The sequence below is a fragment of the Nannobrachium achirus genome (genome assembly GCF_963921795.1).
Source record: "Nannobrachium achirus genome assembly, chromosome: 5".
Taxonomy (NCBI): domain Eukaryota; kingdom Metazoa; phylum Chordata; class Actinopteri; order Myctophiformes; family Myctophidae; genus Nannobrachium; species Nannobrachium achirus.
Window position 1 is genome coordinate 55,783,640 of NC_137814.1, and position 25,610 is coordinate 55,809,249.

At 42.2% G+C, this 25,610-nt stretch overlaps 1 protein-coding gene across 1 annotated transcript in view; it reads left to right on the top strand.

Annotated features, from left to right (window-relative positions):
- Positions 1 to 789: 789 nt before the first annotated feature.
- mfsd8l2 (major facilitator superfamily domain containing 8-like 2) overlaps positions 790 to 25,610 on the top strand; it is a gene marked incomplete at both ends in the record, with an annotated part of 33,349 nt that continues 8,528 nt past the window's right edge. The window contains 8 exons of the mRNA XM_080725920.1: positions 790 to 865; positions 1,983 to 2,168; positions 5,515 to 5,577; positions 6,462 to 6,581; positions 9,092 to 9,171; positions 14,008 to 14,284; positions 19,027 to 19,100; positions 24,105 to 24,318. Of these exons, the coding sequence (XP_080582046.1) occupies positions 790 to 865; positions 1,983 to 2,168; positions 5,515 to 5,577; positions 6,462 to 6,581; positions 9,092 to 9,171; positions 14,008 to 14,284; positions 19,027 to 19,100; positions 24,105 to 24,318 (1,090 nt within the window). The remainder of the gene's footprint in view (positions 866 to 1,982; positions 2,169 to 5,514; positions 5,578 to 6,461; positions 6,582 to 9,091; positions 9,172 to 14,007; positions 14,285 to 19,026; positions 19,101 to 24,104; positions 24,319 to 25,610) is intronic.

Sequence of the window (25,610 nt, forward strand, 5' to 3'; positions counted from 1 at the left end):
AAATAATTGCGATTAGACGATTATGTGATAATTGTGACAGCCCTATTTGTTTGGGAAGATGGTATGGTGTGGTGTTTTTCGTAAATTACTTGAACCCTATTATAGCATCACACAAAAGTATGAAATGTAGCAGATCTACAGGTTCGTTTTGAGCTTGTAGAGCTGCTACTTTTGCTATTGTTGAATTTGAAACCTGAAAAGTATAAAGTGTTTTCCACCCAACAGTGACGATATGTCAGCAAACTGATTAACCACTTATATTTTACAACCGGTGTTGTGAACATACCGTGTAGTGGAAATAGCAGATCTAAATTGTATATCTTGGGTGATGCACAAGCTTGCATATCTGCTATTTTCACAATTGCAAAGGTTTTACCCCCTCAGCCTATAGGCCTTATGACATGCCCAAAATAGGGATGGACTGTTAATTGATTATTTCATAAAATTATCTTATCAATTCTTATACTTAACGATGTCTTCTGTTGTACAGGTAGAAGAAACCCTACTTCGCTGGAGAAACCGTCTTAAAACAACACATTGCTTATCTTTGATCATAACAGACGACTGTTCTCAAGCCTCCCATCTTCCAACCTCCTCCCCCCAACAAAAAAAATACTCTAGCATCAAATTCCTGTGATTATCCGGAACAGCACTTCTCTATAATTGGACACACAGTGTTCTCTATTTTCTTGAATTTCCTCAACTGAAAGACGACGGGGTCATTTTGGAACATGTGGAGGAGGATTCAGACGTTGATGCCTAATAGCCGGGAAGTCTTTGAACGTATTGATGGATAATCGCAAGAAGCGCACGTGCACCTTTCTCACCATCGGACTGATATTTCTGTTGAGCGGAATCGAGTATGGTGAGTTCATTCTTTATCTGCTTCTTGTTAAGAGTTATAGATGTTATACTGCTGGTAATGTGTGGAGTTTTTAATCGGCCATCGTGACTCCTTCTCGCATTACAGAGGACATGGGGTATTTGTTGATCACACACACACGCACACACGCACTCACACACACAACACAACAGTGGCGGAAAGTAACTTTTACTAATTTGCTCAAGTCGTACTCAACTGTACTAAAGTACAGTTTTGAGGTATTGCTTTTTGTTTTACTTGATTAGTTCCAATTTCAATACTTAAATATAAATATCAAATATTGTACTTTTTCATGCCACTGCAATTATTTGAAAAAATGTAATTGCTAGTTACTTTGAAGATTTCTTTTTTATTGTATTACAAAACCTATTAACCACTTATAGATCTGCTATTTTGACAGATGTTGAAAACTTTGAGTACTTTTAATTTGGTACTTTCCATTGACAGCATTGACTACTTCCGATACTCACCGTTCGGGTCATTCCAGACTATATAGCATTTGGTGATTGTGGAATAGTTACTGTAAGACTATCCTTTAACTAACTTTCTCCACCACTGGCTATAGTAATGCCCACAGATATAAAAAGCTAGATACCTCCTCCGCCGCTGCAGTTCATTGGCGCGACTCGTAAAACAGTACTGGCGGAAGTGCGGCGTATAGTGTGTAAGGCACTCTGCCCCCTGCAGCGGGAAAGGGGGAGTCCTGCCAGTCTGATTGGCCTACCGAGCATCACATTCTGTGACGCACAAGGAAGCGTCCTTCAGAATTCTGGAAGCTTGCCAGTCCTCTTTTACCAACGCCCCCTGTCGGAGGAGGCATCTACCTTTATATGTCTATGGCAGGGGTTCCCAAACGTATTTGTCTCAGGGCACCCCATAAATATTTTTTTTTAATCCGAGGCACCCCTACATAATAATTTTCACTCCCAGCACCTTATATTTTATATCGTCATTGTCGGGTAGACACCTTGTATGACCAAAACCGTTCATTTTGTATTTATCATCTATAAAATGTACTAAACTAGTGAAAACAGCAGATCTACAAGCAACCAACTCTCTCTCTCTCTCTCTCTCTCTCTTCCCCTGTGTGTTGTCTCAGCTGTCATTCTGCCTACAATATGGCGCTACCTGCAGATCTTGGAAGCCCCTCCATATTTCCTGGGCCTTGGTTTGTCTGCCTTCAGCCTCAGTGGTCTACTGACCGGCCCGCTGTTTGGCCTCTGGTCGGACCGCACCAGGACTACAAAGACCATCATCCTCCTGTCCAACCTCTTTGAGATCGCTGGTGAGGCGCTGCATGCTGCTTGGTGTGGACTGCTTTTTCAGGCCGCTGTCCCATTTCTCCACACACCGTGCTAAGTGCACTAGGACAGTGGTTCTCAACCTGTGGGTCGGAACCCCCAGGGGGTCCCCAGATGATTAACTTAATGTGCAACGTTGTTTTCTCACTCAACAGTAAACAAACCAACATACAGTATACAGTAAGTGTATAGAGGGTATCTGCACATTTCTAAAGTGACAATCTAAGGACTTTTTTAATACCTCTAAAATGACAAATTAAACATTGGCCAAATTGACAAAATGTAATGCCTCAACCTCTTAGTGCTCGTCAGGGTGGGGGGTCGCCAGTTAAAATATTAAAACCTGAAAAGGTTGTGAACCACAGCACTAGTAGAGTGGTTTCTTCCGCCATCGGTGTATGAATGTGTGTGAATCTCTGTAAAAGCGCCTTGGATAAAGGTGCTATGCACCATTTACCATTTACACTTTACAAACCTTTCATAGCAATGTCCGAGTCAGATTATATTGAAGGTTGAATCTTGCACGTGAAAGCCACCACCAAAAACCCACAACAACAAGAAAAGCATATATTCCTTGCAAAATGATTGTATTGTAATGGTTACTGTTGTCGAGGAAACGAGCATGACACGTCACGTCACGACATGACGTCATTATTTAGTTATAAATTAGCTATAGAAATATATGAGAATATAGAAGTATACAGATCTACAGAGATATCTAGAGATAGATTCAGATACTGAAACTCATAGAAGAATATTGATTCTATATAGATAGATGCATTACAGAATTTAATGCATCAACAGAGCCTACCTTTATACAGTAATTATAAGGGTTCAATGGTAAACGGCCATGGGCTCTCCGACTAGTTATATATTATCATCAGATTCTAGTGAGATACTATTACCAGCGACCTCACCTAACCTCAATATATTAATATATTATATTATATATTATTATATATTATCAGATTCTAGTGAGATACTATTACCAGCGACCTCACCTAACCTCAAATACAGTCCACATATTACTTTTACCACATTTCACCTTATTTTCCTTTCAGTTACTATTTGATTTCCCCGGATTGATGTTGGTTGAAACTGGTCTATTTGTGAGACGCAGGGTGTATGTTTTGTATGTTTTGTGCAACGCTGAATGTAAGACATTGATTATTTCCAGCTAAATGACATTGAGTTGAATGATAATGACAGGATTTCACTTACAGCAGTATAAAGGTTCATACTGTCTATAACAGGGGATCCGGGACCCTTAGGGGGTCCTCAGAGTTACTACAGGAGGGCCGCCAAATCGTTGTGTGATAGGATATATTTTTTGTTTTGTTTTTAACATTAACCATTGAACCCTGGCATCCCTACTCCGAGGAGAACTTTAGACAAAAAATAGCAGGTCTACAAGCTCACGATGCTTCGCAGCGTGAGGCATTGTGAGCTTGTAGATCTGCTATTTTTGGCATAGAGGTTTGGTGTTGAGGGGAAAAAAAGAAGACTAAGTACAGATAGCCAAAGGTCAAGCTTACTGTAAGTATTGACAGTTTAAGTGGTGAAAATACACATTAACATGAATCCAACATACACTGGTCACGGGGACATGTCTCCATTCCGACATGTCTCTATTCCGACAGTGACTTCTTATTGTCGGAGTGGCAACACTTCCATAGAGGTTAAGGTTAGGGTTAGGGTAAGAGATAGGGTTAGTGTCGGAAAGGAGACATGTCGGAATGGAGAGATGTAACCACTGGTCACAGTGCTGTCAAAACGGTTGCATGTCTCCATTACGACATGTCTCCATTCCGACACTAACCCTATACCTAACCCTAACCCTAACCTCTATGGAAGTGTTGCCACTCCGACAATAAGAAGGCAATGTCGGAGTGGCGACATGTTGGAATGGAGAGCGCCCCCCTGTCAAAACAAGTCTATGAAGCCATCTATGAAATCTATGAAAGCGTTGAATCCGCAACAATGTGTATTGGTGGTCTCTGCTTCATCTCCCTCTCGTCTAAGGGGTCCTTGGCCCCTGAGAAACGTTGAAAACTCCTGGTCTATACAATGCACATGGAGTGTGTGCTGTGCTTTGCTTTGACAAGCAGGACACGCTTGCGGACTCAGAACAACGAGCACTTTAAGTGCCAAGCGTTCAAGTGTGGATCAAGTGTGGATAATGGGATGGGCCCGAGTAAGCCCGAGCACAGGGTGCTTGCTGTGCATTTTATCCATGCTTAAGCTATGGCTTAAGTGTGGATAAAATGCACTTTTATAAGACTGCTAGCTTGGGGAGCAGCATGCGGCTGCTATAGGCTCTTCCGCTATGGAAGGTTAACCCAGAACCTTACATACTGTAGCCTTAAACTTTGTGAAGTTCCGTGATGCTTGTTTGTTTGTTTTCACTATAAGCAGAACCAGCAGAAATCAGGATATGACCACCACCAGATCTAATAGGATTGATTGATTGATTGATTGATTGATTGATTGATTGATTGATTGATTGATTATGATAAAATGATAACAGGGGTCAGCAACCGACATGACATGGATTCCACATTCTTATTTTCTTGATAGTCAGTAGGCCATATCAACATACATTCTTATTACGGTATGCCACTACAGTACATCACAAGAAAACTGTTTTATTGTCCATAATACGTAATAATAGCCTTTTATTTTTTTTCTTTAGATGTATTTTCTTTCGTATCAGGTGATTATTAGACTGTAATCTATAATTTGCGCACATATGTGAAGGGACTTCATTTAACCGACACTGACATTTATATAGCCTATTGAATTTTAAAATAAAAAGTCTCTCACACACTTGCCAGTAATCACCCTCCCCTGTGCCAATGTTGGCACCCGTGCCAATGGTTTCCTAGCCCTGTGAGATAACAGTTAAAATAAAATAAAAAACAGGATCTTGTTTCCATTGTGGTCCGTTGTACTCAATGAATCAGTAATACATTACAATACAACTCGTATATCGGTAAAAGCCTTTGTAGCGTCTATTGATTACTCACCCCATGGAGACTTGAATTCATTATATTCTCTTGGTTTTGTCACATTCCTAAGCCAATAATTTAATGACCAGCAGTGGTTCCCTATGGAGACACAAAGAGCCTCCTCTAATTATTGGCTTAGGAATGCGAAACACAACAACGATATCCATGAAGTTAAGTCTCCGTGGGGTGAGTAATCGATAGAAAAATAGTCATTTTGGGGGTGAACTACTCCTTTAAGTGAAAACACAGCACTAAAGGTATAAAGGTTATAATTTACTGTACATAGAAAATGTCATCTGATGTCTTTTCTTTAATTCCTCAGGTAACTTCATGTATTTCTTGGGATATTCAAAGTGGCTACTGTTGAGCAGTCGACTCGTAGCAGGTGACCCACACACATTCTACAGTAGGGACTAGGGGTGTAACGATACATTTGAACAACAATACGATACGTATCACGATACATGGTTGACGATACGATACATGTTTCTTTTTTTTGTTTTTTGGCTTTTTATGCCTTTATTGGATAGGACAGTAGACTTACAGGAAATAGTCCGGATCGGGAATCGACGCCAGCAGGCATCATAGCCTAGTATGTGGTATGCGCCTTGACCACCAGGCCAGCAGGCGCCCCGATACGATACATGGTTGATATTGGTTCATTCATGGCGATACGATATGATTCGATTCAATGATTTAAAATTGATATAGTAACTATTTAGCAAAGACATTAAAACTGTATGAAACTTGTCAATAGAGCAGGTTTTTAAAGGGAAAAATCTATTCTTATGGATATAAATAAGTAAACACTGTGATTCTTTAGCAAATGCATGGACATTATATTTCAACACATATGGACAAACCCGCACCTTGACATGAACACAGAGATTACACACATTTATCGATAGACCAAGATTAGCTATATGGAATGGAGAAGTAATTAATCCACTCTTTTAAAATTTAAAATTTAAATTGCTAAATACAAGGCACAAATACTGTACTTAGTTTCCACACAATCTGCACTGCAAAACGATTAGATACTGATTATCTGCATTGTAAAATGATACCGATACGATACAAAGACAAAACAGTACGATATATGCTTTTTCATATCGATATAGTAGATCATTGCAAATTAAAATCGATTTTTCGATTCAGTTACTATATCGTTACACCCCTAGTAGGGACGCAACTCCTGAATAAATTCATAATCAATGAATGTGATGTTCTGAGGTTTTGATCGTTTGTTCCTGTGATGCATCATGTCAGGTGTTGGTGCAGGAGCCGGCTCCTCCATCTTTGGCTTCCTGACACGGTGCACGCGCTCAGACGAGCGTGCCGGCGTCTTCGCTGCTATCATGGCCTGCCGTCAGGCCGGCCTGCTCATTGGTCAGTACCTCAGACACATTGATGTCGTTGACAATCTTTTTGTCAACATTGTGTGGCTTTACATGGATCCACCCATTTAGGCCTGAAATTATTTTATACTTTATCTATTGAAAAATAGCAGATATACAAGCTCGCAGCGCGCCACCGAGTGCCAGACTGTGAACTTGTAGATCTGCTATTTTTTAAAAGTCGTGAAAATGTGTGCAAATCTTTGAATATATGTATTTTTTTGAGCAGACATTTGTGACATTTTGCTTCTGGGGTCCCTGGAACTAAATATTTTGAGATGCGGGTCCGTGGCCAAATACATATCATTTTGGGGTTCCTTCACATGAAAAGGTTTGAGAACCACTGACATAGAAACATAGGTTTTTCAAAAAACCTTTGAAGGATTTAGAAGACGGGTCAAAATATTCAAAGACTTGCACAAATGTTCACGATTTTTAAAAAATGGCAGATCTACAAGCTCGCAGTGTGGCGCTGTGGGCTTGTATATCTGCTATTTTTTAATCATCTGCCCATGAAAGATTGTGGTGCATCTTGGGAATGGGCTTATTCTGTGTAAAAGACATATTTAGCCACTTGTACGCATGCCCCCAGCCACTGAAATCACAATAATTAAAATCTCTAAAACGATAGAAAGGAGTAAATGAAAACATTTTAACTCTCATCTTTTATATTCTTTATTTATTATCTAAAATATGAACCCTTGTTGTAAAAAAAACGAAGTTGTCCTTTAATGCGGCCCACAGGTTAATATCGGAATACTGATATATTGATTTCAGCTGTTACAATTCCAAATATGCAAACACGACCTGCTTTAATTACTTCAGTCTATATTAGTAGCTTAAAATGTTACTTTTCAGGATTATTTTTGTGTTTTGAGCTTGTAGATTGGATATTTTTGCTACTTTTGTGTCATAGAATAACAAAGTAAGGCATGGGACTGAGCTACCAGGGCCCAAGGTGGAGGGGCCTTAATTATTTTATAATTTAGCTATTGAAAAATAGCAGATGTACTGTACAAGCTCACAGCTGCGAGCAAATTCTGGGTCCTGGGTACAAGGATTGAAGGCACCGAGTGCCACGCTGCGAGCTTGTAGATTGAATATTTCAAATCCTTCCGACAATATTTCAAATGTTTTTATGTCAGTGGTGCTGTATTTGGCCACAGACCCCATCTCAAAATATTGAGTTCTAGGGACCCCCCAGAAGCAAAATTTGAGTTACAAATGTTCGCTTAAAACATACATACGGTATATTGAAATATTTGCACATATTTTCACAACTTTTCAAAAAATAGCTAAAGTATAAAATAATGAAGGCCCCTCCACCTTGGGCCCTAGTAACTCAGTCCCACTTCCCCCCCCCCCCCCCCCCCCCCCTTGTGACACCCCTGCATACTAGTGTCAGGCAAACTCCTTGATGCGTTTTGAGCCTGTAGATCTGAATTTGAATCCTCAAAAGTAACAGCTTTTTTGGACATGTGAGGTTTCCACCCGACAGAGACGATCAAAATGGGGATCCTTGAAATTCCAAAGCTTTGAGAGACAAGCATACCCTGCTTTATCGTCTATTCAATCTAATTAATTAAAGCCATAATGTATTTAAATAAAATAACACTAGCCATTGAAAACATAAACTCACCAGGAAAATGTTTGCTGAAGTAATAAATAAGCCTACAGGTGAGAAGTTGGATCATTTTCTCATGTAGACGTCTTTACAGGTCTGATTTCTATTGGCAACCAATGTACTTGACCGCTGCTGGCCATGAAAGATTATGCCTTTTTACAAGTAGTTACTGGAGTAAGCGAGGAAACGACCGCTTTACCTACCCAGTACGGAGATGTGAGAGATTAGGAAAATCTTTTGTACCGGCTGCCCTTAAGCTGTACAATGAGACACATAACGGACGCTTGAAAAGGTCTCCCTTCCTAACTTAGACTTACGGAACCATTGCTGTATTGACTTTGACCTCTAAGGACCTTCCAGGAAGAGTGCTCATGTGCGCCTTGCGGTGACACGCTTCCTAGTTTCTTCTTTTTTTCGCACTGATTTTTGACACTGCACTATTAGGTTGTTGTGTTGGTAGTTTCTGAGTATTTTTGCTTTGTTTAACATTGACAGTGAGATACTTGTTTGCACTAACTAGCATTGACTGCTATGGTCTCTTTTGCAAGACACTTTATGTATATATTCTTATATATTATTCGCCCCCTCTATTGATGCACCTTCTCCTTATTGGTACTGTACTGCTCTTGTTTTTGTTTTTTTTCCCTCTTATCTATCTTTCTTACGTCTCTGTAACTTTGTAAATAACTGTATACTGCTGTGCTACTACTGGACAACTAAATTTCCCCCTTGGGATAATAAAGGTATCTATCTATCTAAGTAACCTCTGCACTGACTCCAGTTTTCAGAGCGTCTGCATAATTTATGATGGGATTACACTTATAGGATTAGGTGCATCCATTCCTTGCGTGTTTTCATTGAATCTCTCGTGTTTACAGGCCCGGCTTTCAACCTGTTCCTGCGACTGTGTGATTTCAACCTGGGGCCATTCGTTGTGAACAAGTACACGTCTCCTGGGGTAAAGAGATAATCATTAACCTGTGGTCTCTCTCTCTCCCACAACAGGCCTGGTCGTATGCCTATTGAATAATTACGGACACACAGTGCAATGAAATATCTGATGTACCGCTGGCTGCATGCATTGTTTCTGTGCTTGGGCGCTGTAAACACTGATATCCATTTCCATCTTTTTGAGTCTCTCTCTCTCTCTCTCTCTCTCTCTCTCTCTCTCTCTCTCTCTCTCTCTCGCTCTCTCGCTCTCTCTTCATTGAGGAGATAGCTCTAGCCCAGTTGTTCTCAACCTTTTCAGGCCTTGACCCAATAATTATATTTGAACTGGGGACCCCCGCCCTGATAAGTACTTGGAATTAGGTTTGGCTGGGTTCCACAGATAAATATTGTGAAAATCTGAAAATCTGATCTACAAGCTCACAAGACCTCGGTCACCACACATTGGGCCCTCCAATGTGATCCCTGGTCCTGTCATCAAACGCATGAATAGTTAATTGGAGGATTTAATAATTATGACAAGTTGATCTCTAAGTGAGGAACAATTTGCTCAAATGTGATGCGTTGTGAACTTGTAGATTGTGAAACTCTTAATAACACTTAACTGAAAGGCATAATGCATTATAATGTTCTTAACACTTTGCCGTCCGAAATAGAATGGTGGTTGGTAGATTAGCCGTGAAATTTCTATTATTGTATTGTGATCTGAGACATAATATTATGTTTATAAACATGAGCCTGCCGCCCTTCCTTCTTGGACAGCGCCGTTGTTTTTTCTTTTCTTTTTTTTCCCCAGGTCATAAACTCACCGTGATTATCTGGTTCTCCGTTGGGATAGAATGGGGGTTTTGGCCGATCATCGATCTCCCCGTGCGTTTCGCGTGCGCGATCCCTTCACGTAAATGTCCCCGCAAATAATCCATGTGTGACTCAAAAGCAGAACTGAAAATTTTCGCTAGCATAGCCCCAAGCATGGCTGCAGTAGGAGCACCAGGGTACAGACAGCAAACGAATGGCTGGGAGTAGCCTTGGAGAAGGAAAGGAGCTGACGTCACCTCTGCTTCATGTCAGCCCAGCCATGAGCTATCAGTGCACGAGTGGTGACTAGGGAAGGTTAGACGATCGCCGATTTTCGGATCAAAATCATTTATTCCGGTTTTAATGACAAAGTCCGGGAAAGTACGGCGTGGCTGACTCCCTGCTGGGATGTGTGATATACTACGGTTTTAACATTAAGGGGCTCCCCGTGGCTTTGAAAGGGTTAAGGGTATACTTGTCATTATGTTTATAATGATGCATAACAACGTTATAATGTGCTGTTCTGCTGAGATTATAATGCACAATACAATACGTCTTAGACCTTATTATAAGTTGTTATCAAAAATGACTTAAGACGCCTCAGGGCGACAATCGACCGGTCGCGCCACAGTAATGTGGACATCAGGTATGTGGATACACGGATGCGGACAAGCTGTGACGTTTCTCATGGTAAATTGCGACCTTCGGTCGCAATAAACATATTAAATGAGTACTATTAAGCCTTGTAAATAGAGCATTATAAAAGTTATTATAATGCATTATAGACCCGAAATGTTACCCGAAACCTTTTGAAACTTTAAAAATAAATTCTAAGATGTTGGGATATAATGACATGCACCGAATAGGGACGCCAGCTTGAAAGTGCGTAACTAATCTTTTTCCACAGTCTGCACACGTATAGCCGAACTTTTCCATAAAGTGTATGACCCATATCTCTGAGCTACAATTTACATTCTCAGAACCCTTCAACAATCTATCAAATGTATGATAGGGTATATCTGCGGAGTGGGAGCCGTAGCTCAAGGAGATTTCATTCCTCCGCTGATGCACTGGGACGGGGGTTATCTTTTGACCCCACTTGTTTGACTGTAGGCAGGACAACTCGCAAAGTTATGATCAGATTCGCATTTGCATGAAACTTTGTGAACAAGTTTGGGCATTTGGCAGGGAGGAATTGATGAACCTCCTTGTGTACTCTGCAAGCTCACAATGCATCGCATTCGTTGGTTGTTGTGAACTTGTAGAGTTGCTATTTTTGCTATAGATTCCCCGAAGGTGGGTATGACCAAAACGCACAAATTCCAAAATAATTTACGTAACACCATGCAACATTTGTGCAGCTACACAACAGTCCTTTTCTTTTTTTTGTCTTACTGTCCTGTAACCTTTAACTGCTGTACCTTCTGGGTAACTTAATTTCCCCCTTGGGATAATAAAGGTATCTATCTATCTAGCTATCAGCTGACATGAGAGGAGAGTGGTCAAACCAGGCACGTGCACACATAGACATCAAAGGGAGCTTGAGCCCCTGCCCTTTTATCCGTCTGTAAAAAGTGCCCTCTCCAGACCATGAATGCAGTTTTACTATGGTGAAAGAAATGCAAATGCCCTCTTTCCGTGCCATACCTGAATCAGCATTCAAGAGAATTGCCTTGTCCAAACTCTCCTGAACTTGAATGCAGCATCTTATGTTAACAGAATTGCCTCTCTGTGTAGAAATCCATGCTGTTACGCCACATCTCCAGTATTGACTTGATTGCGACTGTCAGGTTGCAGTTACTATGAAAAGCTCCACCGGCTGTCAGTCGGTCTGTCTGTCTGTCAGTCTGTCCGTCACGGCACACTTTTGCCCTAGTCATATCTCTGCCACCACTCATTTTTCATGTGGCGCTAGAAGAGGGCCATGTGAGAAATGAGGGGTGAAATGAGGGGTGGAGGTTGCCACCATCAGGCCCATTTTTGCAAAACACATTTTTGGACACTGCTCCTACAGATTTTGGCCTAAAATCACACAAAGCGGTACACAGTATCTCTAAAGTCATGTCATCAACATGGATCTGTCCCATTTCCCATATTCCCTCCTGATTGGCTATGATTGCCTTCTGAAGTTTGTGTTAGCAACCTTACGGTCACTTATCTCCCGATTAGGGATTCTTACTGGTAATCCTTATTTCAGTGTGGTATCAAGCACCGAAAATAGCCGACCTCTATTCTGATAATCTGCTAGTCTGCTATTTTCGATATTTTCACAAAAAGGCCCTTTTAGAAATGTCAGCCCCTGCCTCTAACATTCTCTGCACGTCCCTGGGTCAAACACTATAAAAACAGTGTCGGCAGCAGGATTTAATCCGCGGAGGTTGAGCGATGACAATGATGAGCGAGGCACGCCACTGAGCCAGGTGCTGGAATGGGGTTTTCGGGGTGTATTAGAATGCGGGCTTCCCGTGTCCTGAAAACAAGCGCTCCCTTACACCTGGCCTCCTATGGAAACACTAATAACATGCTGCAGAGCTCATTCCACAGAGACGCCAAATTCTAACCACCATCTAAAATGTATTGAAGTTAAAAAATGTGTTATTGTCTCCACCAGCCGAAGGCTGAGGGAGAGTATGTTTTCCCCTCCGTCCGTCCGTCCGTCCGTCCGTCCGTCCGTCCGTCCGTCCGTGCGTCCGTCCGTCCGTGCGTGCGTCCTCGCAGTTTGTGAGCAGCTAATCTCAGTCACCGTTGGCCCGATCGCTGCCAAACTGAGCACACACACTCCCTGGATGCCAATCTAGAACCTCTGCCCCACATTTTTCAAATCAGCCTCATGGTGGCGCTATAACAGGCCGATTTGTGTGGCCTGGTTGTTACCAGCTAATCTCCGGCGCCGTTGGCCCGATCGCTGCCAAACTGAGCACACACACTCCCTGGATGCTAATTCAGAACCTCTGCCCCACATTTTTTAAATCAGCCTCATGGTGGCGCTATAACAGGCCGATTTGTGTGGCCTGGTGGAGACCTGTGCTCGGAAGAGCACTGCTTCTAGTTGTTATTGATATACAAGCTCACAGCGAGCTTGTAGATCTGATATTTTTGAGAAATCGCGAACGTTTAGGCAACTTTGATGTATATTATTTTAAGGCGAACATACTTTGAGATTGGGGTCCGCGGCCAAATACTTATCAATTTGGGGGTCCTTGACATGAAGAAGTTTGAGAACCACTGATGATAGAAACACGAGTTTTTCAAAAAAACCTTAGAAAGATTTAGAAGACATTTATAACATTTGCTCAATATATTAAAAGACTTAGGCACAAATTATCATGATTTTTCAAAAAAATAGCAGATCTACAAGCTCATAGCGTGGCACTCGGTGCCGTACTATGGGATTGTATATATCAGGGGTCTTCAACAGGGGGTCCGGGACCCCTAGGGGGTTCCCAGAGTTACTACAGGGGGTCCTCCAAATCTTTGAGTGATAGAAACGTTTTTTCTCCTTTTTTATATTAACCACTTGAACCCTAGCATCCATATTCTGAGAACTTTAGCCAAAAATAGCAGATCTACAAGCTCACAACGCCTCGCAGCGCGAGGCGTTGTGAGCTTGTAGATCTGCTATTTTTGGCAATGAGCTTTGGTGTAGAGGAGAAAAAGTACAGAGTGAAAGGTCAAGTTTATTGAGTATTGATGGTTCAAGTGGTTAAATATCTGAAAACACAAATTGACATGAACCCAAAATACACTTGATGATTGTGCTGTCAAACGATGAAACTATATGAAATCTATGAACAGGTTGTGGGGGTCCCTGCTTCATCTCTCTCTCAACTAAGGGGTCCTTGGCCTGAAAACGTTGAAGACCCCTGGTATATATGCTATTTTTCAATAGCCAAAGTATATAATGACGGTTAAAGTGGTTAAAATGTAACACAGATGCGTTCCCAGTCCACAGTATCTTATTTTCTTTGATATGTATTGTGTTTGTTTTTTAACAACAATTTGCCAACAAACTAAACTAAACTACACGCGTCTCTCCTCCCTGTCCCAGATCTTCATGTGTCTCATGTGGACGCTGCTCCAGTTCGTCATCCTGGGCCTGTACTGGGACCTGCCCCCCCTCGGCGGGGCGGAGGGGGGGTCCGCCGTCATGCTGACGGAGCTGAAGGTGGAGGAGCTGGAGGAGGAGGAGGTGCCTCTGGTGGGCTCTGAGGAGGTGCACACCTACAGCGCCGTCACCCAGGACGACGTGGAGGACACCACCTCCAGCACCTCCGAGCCCGAGCCTCCGTCTGCCGCCAAGATCCTCAGGAACATCAGCACTAGTGGTGAGAGAGAGAGAGAGAGAGACAGTTAGGAAATGTTAAATTATCGTACCGGAGGCTTAAAATTATCGTATTTGGAGAAGAAAAGAAGAAGAAAATAGAAGAAGAAAAAAAAAATGTATATATATATATATATATATATATATATATATATATATATATATATCGTCGTTGTCGGGTGGAAACCTCGTATCTCCAAGTTTCAAATGTGTACGTTCTTTCGCAAGTAGAGCCCTGCTTCATCATACAAGGCCGTCGCAAAAAAGTAGTGAAAACAGCAGATCTACAAGCACACAACGTTGTGCTTGTAGATCTGCTGTTATCACTAGTTTAAATCATTTTTAAAATGATAAATGCAAAACGAACACTTTTGGACATAAAAGGTTTTCACCCGACAACAACGATATATATATATATATATATATATATATATATATATATATATATATATATATATATATATATTATATAATATATAGAAGCAAAAGGCATGTGGTTACCTGGTATTTTATAACGGCTGAGAGGGGTGGTGAGACACGAGGCAAAGCCGAGTGTCTCCAACCCTCTCAACCCTCTCAGGTCTAAATGGACAAGATTGTAACTCTGACAGTGTACAAATGGAACCAAATTCCATTTGTATTTTGTACACTGTCAGAGTTACAGTAAGGGGAGACCTTGACATTTGAAAGTTTAAGAAACACTGCTGTAGAGTATTCACTGTTACAGTGCAGTCATTTAACCAACAGATACACACACACACACACACACACACACACACACACACACACACACACACACACACACACACACACACACACGTACAAGTGTGCACGCACACACACACACACACACACACACACACACACACACACACACACACACACACACACACACACACACACACACACACACACACATCATCACACCCGATCTCCAGCTTCGGCTTCGGCTTGAATACAAAAATCTATGTAAATGTATATCCTTTGGCAACTCCAGTGTTTGTGTGTGTGTGTCTGCTGGGTGTCTTTTGTATGTGTGTCACAGTGTGTCTGTGATGTGCTTGTGTGTCAGTGTGTGGCTTTCTGTCTGTGCGACTGTGTGTGTGTGTGTGTGTGTGTGTGTGTGTGTGTGTGTGTGTGTGTGTGTGTGTGTGTGTGTGTGTGTGTGTGTGTGTGTGTGTGTGTGTGTGTGTGTGTGTGTGTGTGTGTGTGTGTGTGTGTGTGTGTGTGTGTGTGTGTCTGTGCGACAGTGTGTGTGTTAGTGAGTGTCCAGTAGTTTGTACAGTATGGTGTGTGTGTCGTTGTGCGGCCAGTTTGTGTCAATGTGTGTCAGAGTGTGTCTGTTGTGTGTCGGGGTGTGTATACATATGTAGGCTAGTGTCCTATTGGATTAGTGTCAAGTGAGGTTTGTATCAGATGCCAGCAGTATGTGTGTGTTCCAATATTGATGAACAAGCACTAGGGGTGTGTGCGTGTGTGCATGTGTGCATGTGTGTGTGTGTGTGTGTGTGTGTGTGTGTGTGTGTGTGTGTGTGTGTGTGTGTGTGTGTGTGTGTGTGTGTGTGTGTGTGTGTGTGTGCGTGTGTGTGACTGTCAGACCTGTCCTATTGATTCCCACTCTTTCTGAAGGGGAAGAATGGATGACTACCGTAGTCGACTTTGGCGGACAAAATAGATACAGAATTCATAACCCATTTAGACTTGGAATTATGTTCACATTTAGCTATTGGAAAATAGCAGATACAGTATACAAGCCCACAGCAAGCTCACAAGCTATACAATATTTGTTCTAATCTTTTAATATATATATATATATATATATATATATATATATATATATATATATATATAATATATATATATATATAATATATATATATATAATATATATATATATATATATATATATATATATATATTTTTTTTACTCAAATATTTGCTTCTGGGGGGTCATTGGAACAACATATTTTGAGATGGGGGTCCGCGGCCAAATACATGTAATTTTGGGGGTCCTTGACATAACAAGGTTTGAGAACCACTGATTTGGCAACCACGGATTTGGCAACCACGGATCAAAAATATTCAAAGACTTGTACGTATTTTCACAATTTTTCAAAAATAGCAGATCTACAAGCTCGCAGCGCGGCACTCGGTATCTGCTATTTTTCAATAGTTAAAGCATGAAATAACGGTTAAAATGTGGTTAAAATCTAAAAGCGACAAAGACACAGTTTTTCTCGGACTCAGTGGGTTTAATGCAGCAAAACATTCTGCCCATTGATTCCGTCAGCTCTTTGAAGGAGAGCTGGCAACGCTCCAGCAGCAGCTCCCCGTTCAAAGCGGAGGAGAAGCTTCCAGCTACACTGACTGGAATGCAACATAATGGTGCATTCTAGTGAGCGCTGGAGATCTCCATGAATTATTGATCCGCCGCACGTTTTTTTGAGTGAGGATTAAAAGCCCCTGGCGGATCCGCAGCGACCAGGTCCGTTTCATGCCTTGCTTTTTTTTCTCTCTCACTCCTACTAGCTGGAGTTGTGCTGTAGTAACTGCTGTGTGAACCGGGGGGTTTGAAAGTGCGGGTCGTATCTCCTAGGTGGGCCTCTAGGGGCGCCAATTGCAAAGGAGAGAAACATATATCATTGTTTGAAGGACGGTAGGTAGATGGATAGGTAACTAGGTATGTATAAGGTAGGTCAAGGGTCTTCAACAGGGGATCCTCAGAGTTACTACAGGGGGTCCTCCAAATCTTCGTGTGATAGAAGCTTTTTTTTTCTCTCCCTTTTTTATATTAACCACTTGAACCCTAGCATCCATATTCTGAGAACTTTAGCCAAAAATAGCAGATCTACAAGCTCACAACGCCTCGCGCTGCGACGCGTTGTGAGCTTGTAGATCGGCTATTTTCGCAAAGAGGTTTGGTGTATAGGAGAAAAAGAGCAGATTAAGTACAGAGTGAAAGGTCTTATTAAGTGTTGACGGTTCAAGTGGTTAAATATCTGAAAACACAAATTGACATGAATCCAAAATACACTGATGATTGTGCCGTCAAACGATGAAACTATATGGTATCTATCTATGGGTTGTGGGGGTCCCTGCTTCATCTCTCTCGACTAACGGGTCCTTGGCCTGAAAACGTTGAAGACCCCTGTTGCAGGTAGGTAGATACAGTATGTACTGTAAGTAGGTAGGTACGTATGTAGGTAGGTAGGTATATAGATAGATAGATTGATAGATAGATATGTGGATAGGCAGGTAGGTTGATGGATGGATAGATAGATGGATAGATAGATATCATTGTATTTCAATTCAAATTCAAGTTTATTGCACCAGTTTACCCACTTTCAACCTGGCCTTTTCCAAATCTTTAAAAAATAATTTGCCAAAATAGGCAGCTGATCTACACATGCAGTGCATCGAATCACAGTTAGTCTATGGCTATGTTGGGGGTCCTTTGCATGGAAACACATGCATACTTGGGTATGTATTTTATATTTAAAAAAAAAGAGATTTGGGGGATTCAATGCAGAAACCATGGGAACATTCCCAATCTCAGCCACTCACTAGACCAGTTGCCCTACAAAGGCAGAGTGCAGTAACTAACTATGTACAAGAATTTCTCAAAAATGGGTTTAAAAGTGTTACAGCTGATCAGCCAAATGAGATAAAGGCATACAAGTTATATTACACTGATTGTATATCATGGGCATGAAAGGGATTCTGTTAGGGATCTCCATATATGGGCATAAAAGGGATTGTATCCCAGATGATGCCCTGTTAGGAGATCCACACTAACAGAATCCATATATGGTCCTACCGACAGCTGCTATAAGCCAACCCTGGCGATAAGGTCTGAGTCGAAGAAATGCTTCTTTCCTGGCAAGAATTGCCCCTTTATACTGTAGGGCTCGTTTGTGTATTGTATGACATTGACATCACGCCACATCATCGGCTGAGGACTGTGTGATGTCATCATATCTCCATATATGGAGACATAAGTTGCTCATGCCCAAATATGGGCTGGTGAGGTCAGACTTAGTGTGATGCGTAGGTTATCTCCATATATGGAGATTCAACTTCAATGAGTAACCATGGCAAACTGTCAACTGCCCGTATGTCTTGATAATTGGTAAAACAAACTTTTGGCCTATTTGTGGAGATAAGCGACCAACGGTCGCTTATCTCCCGATTAGGGAGTCTTACTGGTATATCTGTTCTTGAGCTAATTCTTCATCCTCCAATATCATAAAGGCTAATTTGACCTTTGGGGTAAAGAAATACGTTGGTGTGTCCGAAAATGTAGTTACTGCACTCTGCCTTAGTAGGGCAGCACCTTTTCTGGACAAGGGCCCACTTGAAAATGTCCAAAGTGTTCACAGACCACTATAGAAGCCCATAGCCCACCCATCTGACACTAAGTGCTCAGTGGGTCACATGGGTGGGGCTGTGTGCATTTTAAGAGCATGTTTATTTTAGTGATCAATCAATGGATTGTGTTGCACCCTTGGATCAATTAAACTAAAGTAGTCTACTTAAAAGTTTGTATTTGTTGTTTTGCCAGTTATTCGGGGGCCCACTTGCAATACACTTGCAGCCCACCAGGGGTCCCCGGGCCCACACAGGTTGAAAATCACTGCACTAACCTCTCTCTCTCTCTCTCTCTCTCTCTCGCTCTCGCTCTCGCTCTCTCTCTCTCTCTCTCTCTCTCTCTCTCTCTCTCTCTCTCTCTCTCTCTCTCTCTCGTAGAGTTGCTTCGAGAGGAGGTGGTGGTTCTGCTCACGGCTCAGTTCATCACTCTCTTCAACCAGACGGCTCTGGAGGTGCGCACACACACACACACACACACACACACACACACACACACACACACACGCACACACGCACACACACACACACACACACACACACACACACACACACTCTGTGGCCATGATGTGTGTGGCCTAAGGTGTTGGAACAAAGTTCACAGAATGTCACACAGCATGTATACAGTATCTGTGAGGGACACAGACAGACAGATACAGAGATCTCCATATATGGGCATAAAATAGATGACTAGACGCTCGGCCGTGGCCGAGTTTCTAGTTTGGATAATGTACAGTATTAAGTTCTACGGTTTTGGCATCAAAATAAATACAAAATGTAACAGTGCTCATTAGGTGTTTGTGAAGCGTTTTACAATCAATCTTTCAAAAATGGCCTCAAACAGAGCTTATTTGGACAATGTAAAATTTGTAACAGTAATTATAGTAAGACGCCTCAGGGCGACAAGCGACCTCGCCCTAAAGGGCCACAGTGATGTAGAAATGACAGATCGAGGCTTAAACCGTTGTCTCATACCATTAGGGTTCTTTTGGAGGATATGCTTCTGCACGTCTACTGCTATTTTGGTTGCGTGACATCATGCTTCCATAGAAGACATGCTGACTTCTATGGAATCCAAATGAGTGAAATCACTCGTGACAACTTGGAACTTTAATCCATGTAAACAGCAGAATCTGCAGAAAGAACAACAACAACTACTGGCCTGCCCGGCCCACACTGGCCTCGGGGCCCAAGCACAGACTCACACTTAATCAGAGGCTTAAAGGGGAGAAAGGGTTGTCAGTATTTACCGTAGATGTGCTGCAGCCAGTGAGTGGATATCATGTTCCCATTACAGTAATTAGTGACGTGCAATAACAGCCACGCGATATCGACTCCACTGTATTCCTGGGAGTCTCTGCCAGCTGTTTAATCACTTTAGTTCTTAAAGTGGCAACTTCACACAGGTCGGTTGGAAAGTACATTTACTCAACTACTGTACTTAAGTACAATTTTAAGACATTTCTTTTTAACTTTGAGTATTTACTTTACTTTCAATACTTCTATTCCACTACTACATCTCAGTCAGACGCAAATTCTGTACTTTTTCTCACTACGATTAGGCCTATTTGACAGGTTTATAGTTACTAGTTACTTTGCATATTTATTGCGACCAAAGGTTGCAGTTTACTATGAGAAATGTCACAGCTTGTCTGTGTCCGTGTAGACGTGTACAATAATTTTTACGGTCTATGGGTTTGCCGCTCTGACATCATGCTCTAATGCCACTGTGATGTCACACTAACAGAATCCCTTTTATGCCCATATACCGGTATGGAGTTCCCTGATGTCATCTATCTATAAATGCGAGAAGTCTCTGCGTGTGTGTCTGTCTGTCTGTCTGTGTGTGTGTCTGTAATCCGCGTATCTCGAGAACCGTTCGTCCCACCGGCTTCAGATTCGGCACGCGCGTTCCCCGCCGCGGCACGGAGTGCGGTCTCGACCCGACCCGACGCGCGGTTTTCCCGAACCGGCGCGAAACGTTCGGAATCTCCTTATGCGGGGTTGATTGTTGACATCAGGCTGTTCCGGAGGAAATTGGCGAAAGCTCTGACTCATTGTGACATCACTTCATAAAAGGCTCTGACATCACGTACGCCACATGAGTCAACAAAAAATCTCTGTGATTGTGTATGTATGTATGTAATCCGCGTATCTCGAGAACCGTTCGTCCCACGGGCACGCGCGTTCTCCATATATGGGCATAAAATGAATGCCCCCATATATGGGCATAAAATGGATTGCAGACAGACAGATACAGATATCTCCATATATGGACATAAATGGACAGAGGCAAACACATAGTCAAAGATCTCCATATATGGGCATAAAATGGACGCAGACAGACAGATACAGATATCTCCATATATGGGCATAAATGGACACAGGCAAACAGATGTTCAAAACGGGTCCTATGACAACAGGTATAATGAGGTTTGCATTAAAGGGGGAACCGGCACTGTGTCTGCAACACAGTTGGAGGCACAGACAGATACTCCATATATGGGCATAAAATGGACGCAGATAGACAGATATCTCCATATATGGGCATAAAATGGACAGACAGACAGATACAGATATCTCCATATATGGGCATAAATGGACACAGGCAGACAGATGGTCAAAACGGGTCCTATGAAAACAGGTATAATGGGGTTTGCATTAAAGGGCGGGGCATTCATTCCCTATTTACATTGTTCCGAGTTGGCCAGGTCGGGCGGCCCAGCTTCTAGTCAATATTAATGATGCCCTGTTAGAGAGATCCCTGTGATGTCAGGGGGAACAAATCCCTTTTATGCCCATATATGGAGATATGGGCATAAAAGGAAATTGTCAATATCCGTAGTTTTAGTCATTTTTATTTTTCATTCTTAATTTAGTTTTTGTCAGTGAAAAAAGGGTATTCTATGAACATTTCTTTGTATTTTTTTAGTAGACAAAATGAATACTGTCTCACGGCAGAAGGAGGAAGGAAGGGAACTACTACTAGCAGTACGAATGGAGTGCAGGAAGATCCTTAATGCCAAGAAAAGTGAAGTAAATGGCATTTAACATAAGAGGACAGAACCACCTTGAGGTGGTCAACGACTTCAAATCAGGATGTGAAGGTCTGGGGGTCCAACGTGCCTGGAATGCCTTTGTATTGGATGAGGAGAGTGTGGAATATCTGATGTAAGAGAATGAATCAGTACTGCTGTACAGGGTTGAGACTTTCACAGCAGAGCAGGAGAAGGACCTTTAATAGATGGTTTCTAGGAGGCCAAGAGGCAGCTTGTGGTGTAGTAGTTTACCTAAGTACTGTACTTAGGTACACGTACACCTTTATTAGTTATTTGTACTTTACTTGAGTGTTTCCAATTTCCAATACTTGTACTTCTACTCCACTACATCTCAGATTCAAATATTGTACTTTTACTCCACTACAAGTACAAATACTTGCTACTAGTTACTTTGCAGATATAAATTATTATATTCTAAAACATACATTAAAGGAGTAGTTCACCCCCAAAATGACTTTTTGTCTATTGATTACTCATGCCATGGAGAGTAGAGTTCAATAATATTTTTTTGGTTTTTGTCACATTCCTAAGACAAAAATTTGATTCGAGTAAATTTACCCCCATTGATTCCGGATGGGGACCCGTTTCGAAACGGGTCCCCATCCGGAACAAATGGGGGTGAATTTATTGTTATCACATTTTTGTCATTCCCTGTGTTGGCTGAAGTGAACGGGTGGGGGTGTAGCGGTTGTAGACAGACATTCATTAATTTCTTTGATAGCACTTTCCTCTGCAGATAGTCTGTCTTTATCCTTAACATTATGATTCATTATTCTGTGCATTATTCTCATTATCAGCATATAAAAAGACTCACCGTCGACTGGGCTGGTGATGGTGGTAGCCTACATTAGATCTGTCAAGCCGGCGTTGTAGATCACATAATGATCACATAATGTACCGCAAAAGATTGTCCACCCCTGTTTTCTACTACTTCATGAAGAAACATACAAATTTGAAACTTGGAGATGCAAGGTTTCTGTCTGACAGTGACAATATAATATGGTAGGCCTATTAGTTTACTATACACCATCTGTTCATTTCTGTCAGCTGAACAGAGATGAACAGTCCAGTTACTTTTCAGGATTCAAATTCCAAAGTAGCAAAAGCAGCAGATCTACAACCTGAAAACGTATTGCTTCGAGCCACGTTTGGAGCTTGTGGATCTGATAACTTTGCGAGACGCTGTAGTATGATGAAATAATAGGGCGTTGGTTTACGAAAGAACGCAACAAAAGGTTAGAATGTGGAGATGAGTCTGCCAACAGCAACAATATATTAATAATCCATTTAGGCCTAAAATTATTGGATGCTTTAACTATTCAAAGATAGCAGATATACAAGCTCACAGAGCGGCACACAGTGCCGCACTGAGCTTGTAGATCTGCTATTTTTTGAAAAAGTCGTAAAAATGTGTGCAAATCTTTGAATATATGCATTTTCAAAGCAAATTTTGCTTCTGGGTGGTTCCTGGAACTAAATATTTTGAGATGGGGGTCCGTGGCCAAATAAATATCAGTTTGGGGGTCCTTGACATGAAAAGGTTTGAGAACCACTGACATATTGGTCTCTCAAGAACAGACTAACTGAGCTCCAGTTAACTGTTTTACTGCCAGATGTTGTTATTTATTTATTGGGTTTTGTGCCAGCAAAAGCACCTTACCTTTGCGATGTTATAGACAAAGATGTTTTTTTTTTTATCATTATTTTTTTTTCTCCTTAAATATGTGTACTTTCGCTATACCAGCAGTAGAGGGCAGCCTCATGCAAGAATGAATGTGAAATGGCCACGGTATGCTGCCATCCGTCAAGGCCGCTCAATCGCTACAGAGCAATAGACCCAGAGAAAATAACATGGAAGTGTTTTGTTACTCCATTGATGCTAACGTCCAGTGGGTTTTTGAGAGCACTTTTACGGGAGCTGTCTCTACGGTACACACCCGCACGACCCCTCATCAGTTTACAGAAGTCAAACCAAGGTACAAAAGAACGAGCCAAAGAACGCACTATTGGCATCGCGCCGCCGGGAAAAATGGGGCGAACGGGAACGTCCAAAGCGTTGATAGAGTTAAGTGAAAAGGACCTTTTCTATGACGATGGCTGGCCAGATTGCTGACATAGAAACATAGGTTTTTCAAAAGAAGGATTCAAAGGACACTTATAGAATCGGGTCAAAATTCAAATTTTCACGATCTTTCAAAAATAGCAGATCTACAAGCTCGCGCTGTGAGCTTGTATATCTGCTATTTTTCAATAGTTAAAGCAGTCAATAATTCTAGGCCTGAATGGGTTTAAATGCTCACTGTGTCACAAATAATATATTATTCTCTCTCTCTCTCTCTCTCTCTCTCTCTCTCTCTCTCTCTCTCTCTCTCTCTCTCTCTCTCTCTCTCTCCCCCTCAGACCATGGTGACTCCACTGACCCAGCGCTACTTCAGCTTCGGGGAGCTTGGTAACAGTGTGATGTACGGCCTGTGCGGGGTGGAGGTGATCATAGGCTTCTTCTTCGTGCGGTGGCTGAGCGTGCGCGTGGCGGACCGCGCCGTGCTGGCCGCAGGCCTGCTCATCTGCTGCGTGGCCTGCGTCTGGTGCCTCATCTTCCTCACAGACCCCCGAGGTCAGTGGCTCTCAACTAGCGATGTGAATCAATCATTCGTCTACGACTCGTTCATTTCATTTGCAAGCCGCGGCAGAACCCTCTGAACAGAGGTAGCGCCGAAGAAATAAGCTATTTATTTACAAACATGTTTTAAAAAAACAAAGCCCACATGATAACAACACGTAATGGAGTGCTCGGTACAGCGTGTATATTCATCCTGCAGAGGTCGGCGATCTTACTTTGGCGACGCGGAGGGGAGATCTCTTCCATTCGTTTACGTGCGGCGAAGCAGGGAAAGGAGCGATAGAGAAGCGGCGCCCGAACGTGATTGAGACCGCGATCCACGAACAGAGACAAAGACCAGCCATGTTGTTTGTGCTTCTTGTCGAGTTTCAACAACGTGGAGGGTAGGAGTGGCTCTTGAGCCAACCATCCATCCAGAATGTAAGTCAACGGCGCGGCCTGCTGGATGCTACGAGTATCACACCCACTCCCAGAAAATGATTGAGAGAGGATCTTAACCGTTTCAGATGGCTCCAAAAAGACACAGAGAAGAATGGCCGATCGTTTTTTTTTGGATTATTATCATTTATATCAAAAGTACGGGAAAAGACGACCGGCTGATTGGACCAATTAGGAAGTCCGAGCAAGTACGGCCAGGCTGAGAAGGTGTTAAAGAGGCCCCACCATGCTAAAAATATATATTTTATATAAATGTTGGTCCATAATACGATTTTATACAGGTTTTAGCCTAAACAACCACTCGGATATTGAAATTTCATGTTCTGTCTGTCTCTAATTCCAAGCCGTTTCCAACCCTAAAGGGCGAGGTCGCGCCAATTCTTGGCCATCTGGCCAGTGCTGTATATCGGACCAGTTGCACCAGACCCCTGCATGATAGTCAACAATGTGATGTCAGAACATATATGGGCATTACCAAATATGGGCATTCCCAGATATGCGCTTAATATTGATGACATCGGGACAGGGATCTCCACATTATGGGCATAAAACGGACAAGGACGTAATTAATTTGCAAGTGTGACTCGTGATGACATCAGCGATCTCCATATAAGGGCATAAAAGGGACATCAAGCCAGAGTGTGATGTCAGAGCGGCAAACCCATTCTGTTAAGAGTGGTTCCCCTGACATCACAGTGAGAGCGACAAACCCATAGAACCACAGACAAACCCATAGAACCACGGACAAATAAATAGGACCACAGACAAACCCATAGAACCACAGACAATCCCATAGAACCACAGACAAACCCATAGAACCACAGACAAACCCATAGGACCACAGACAA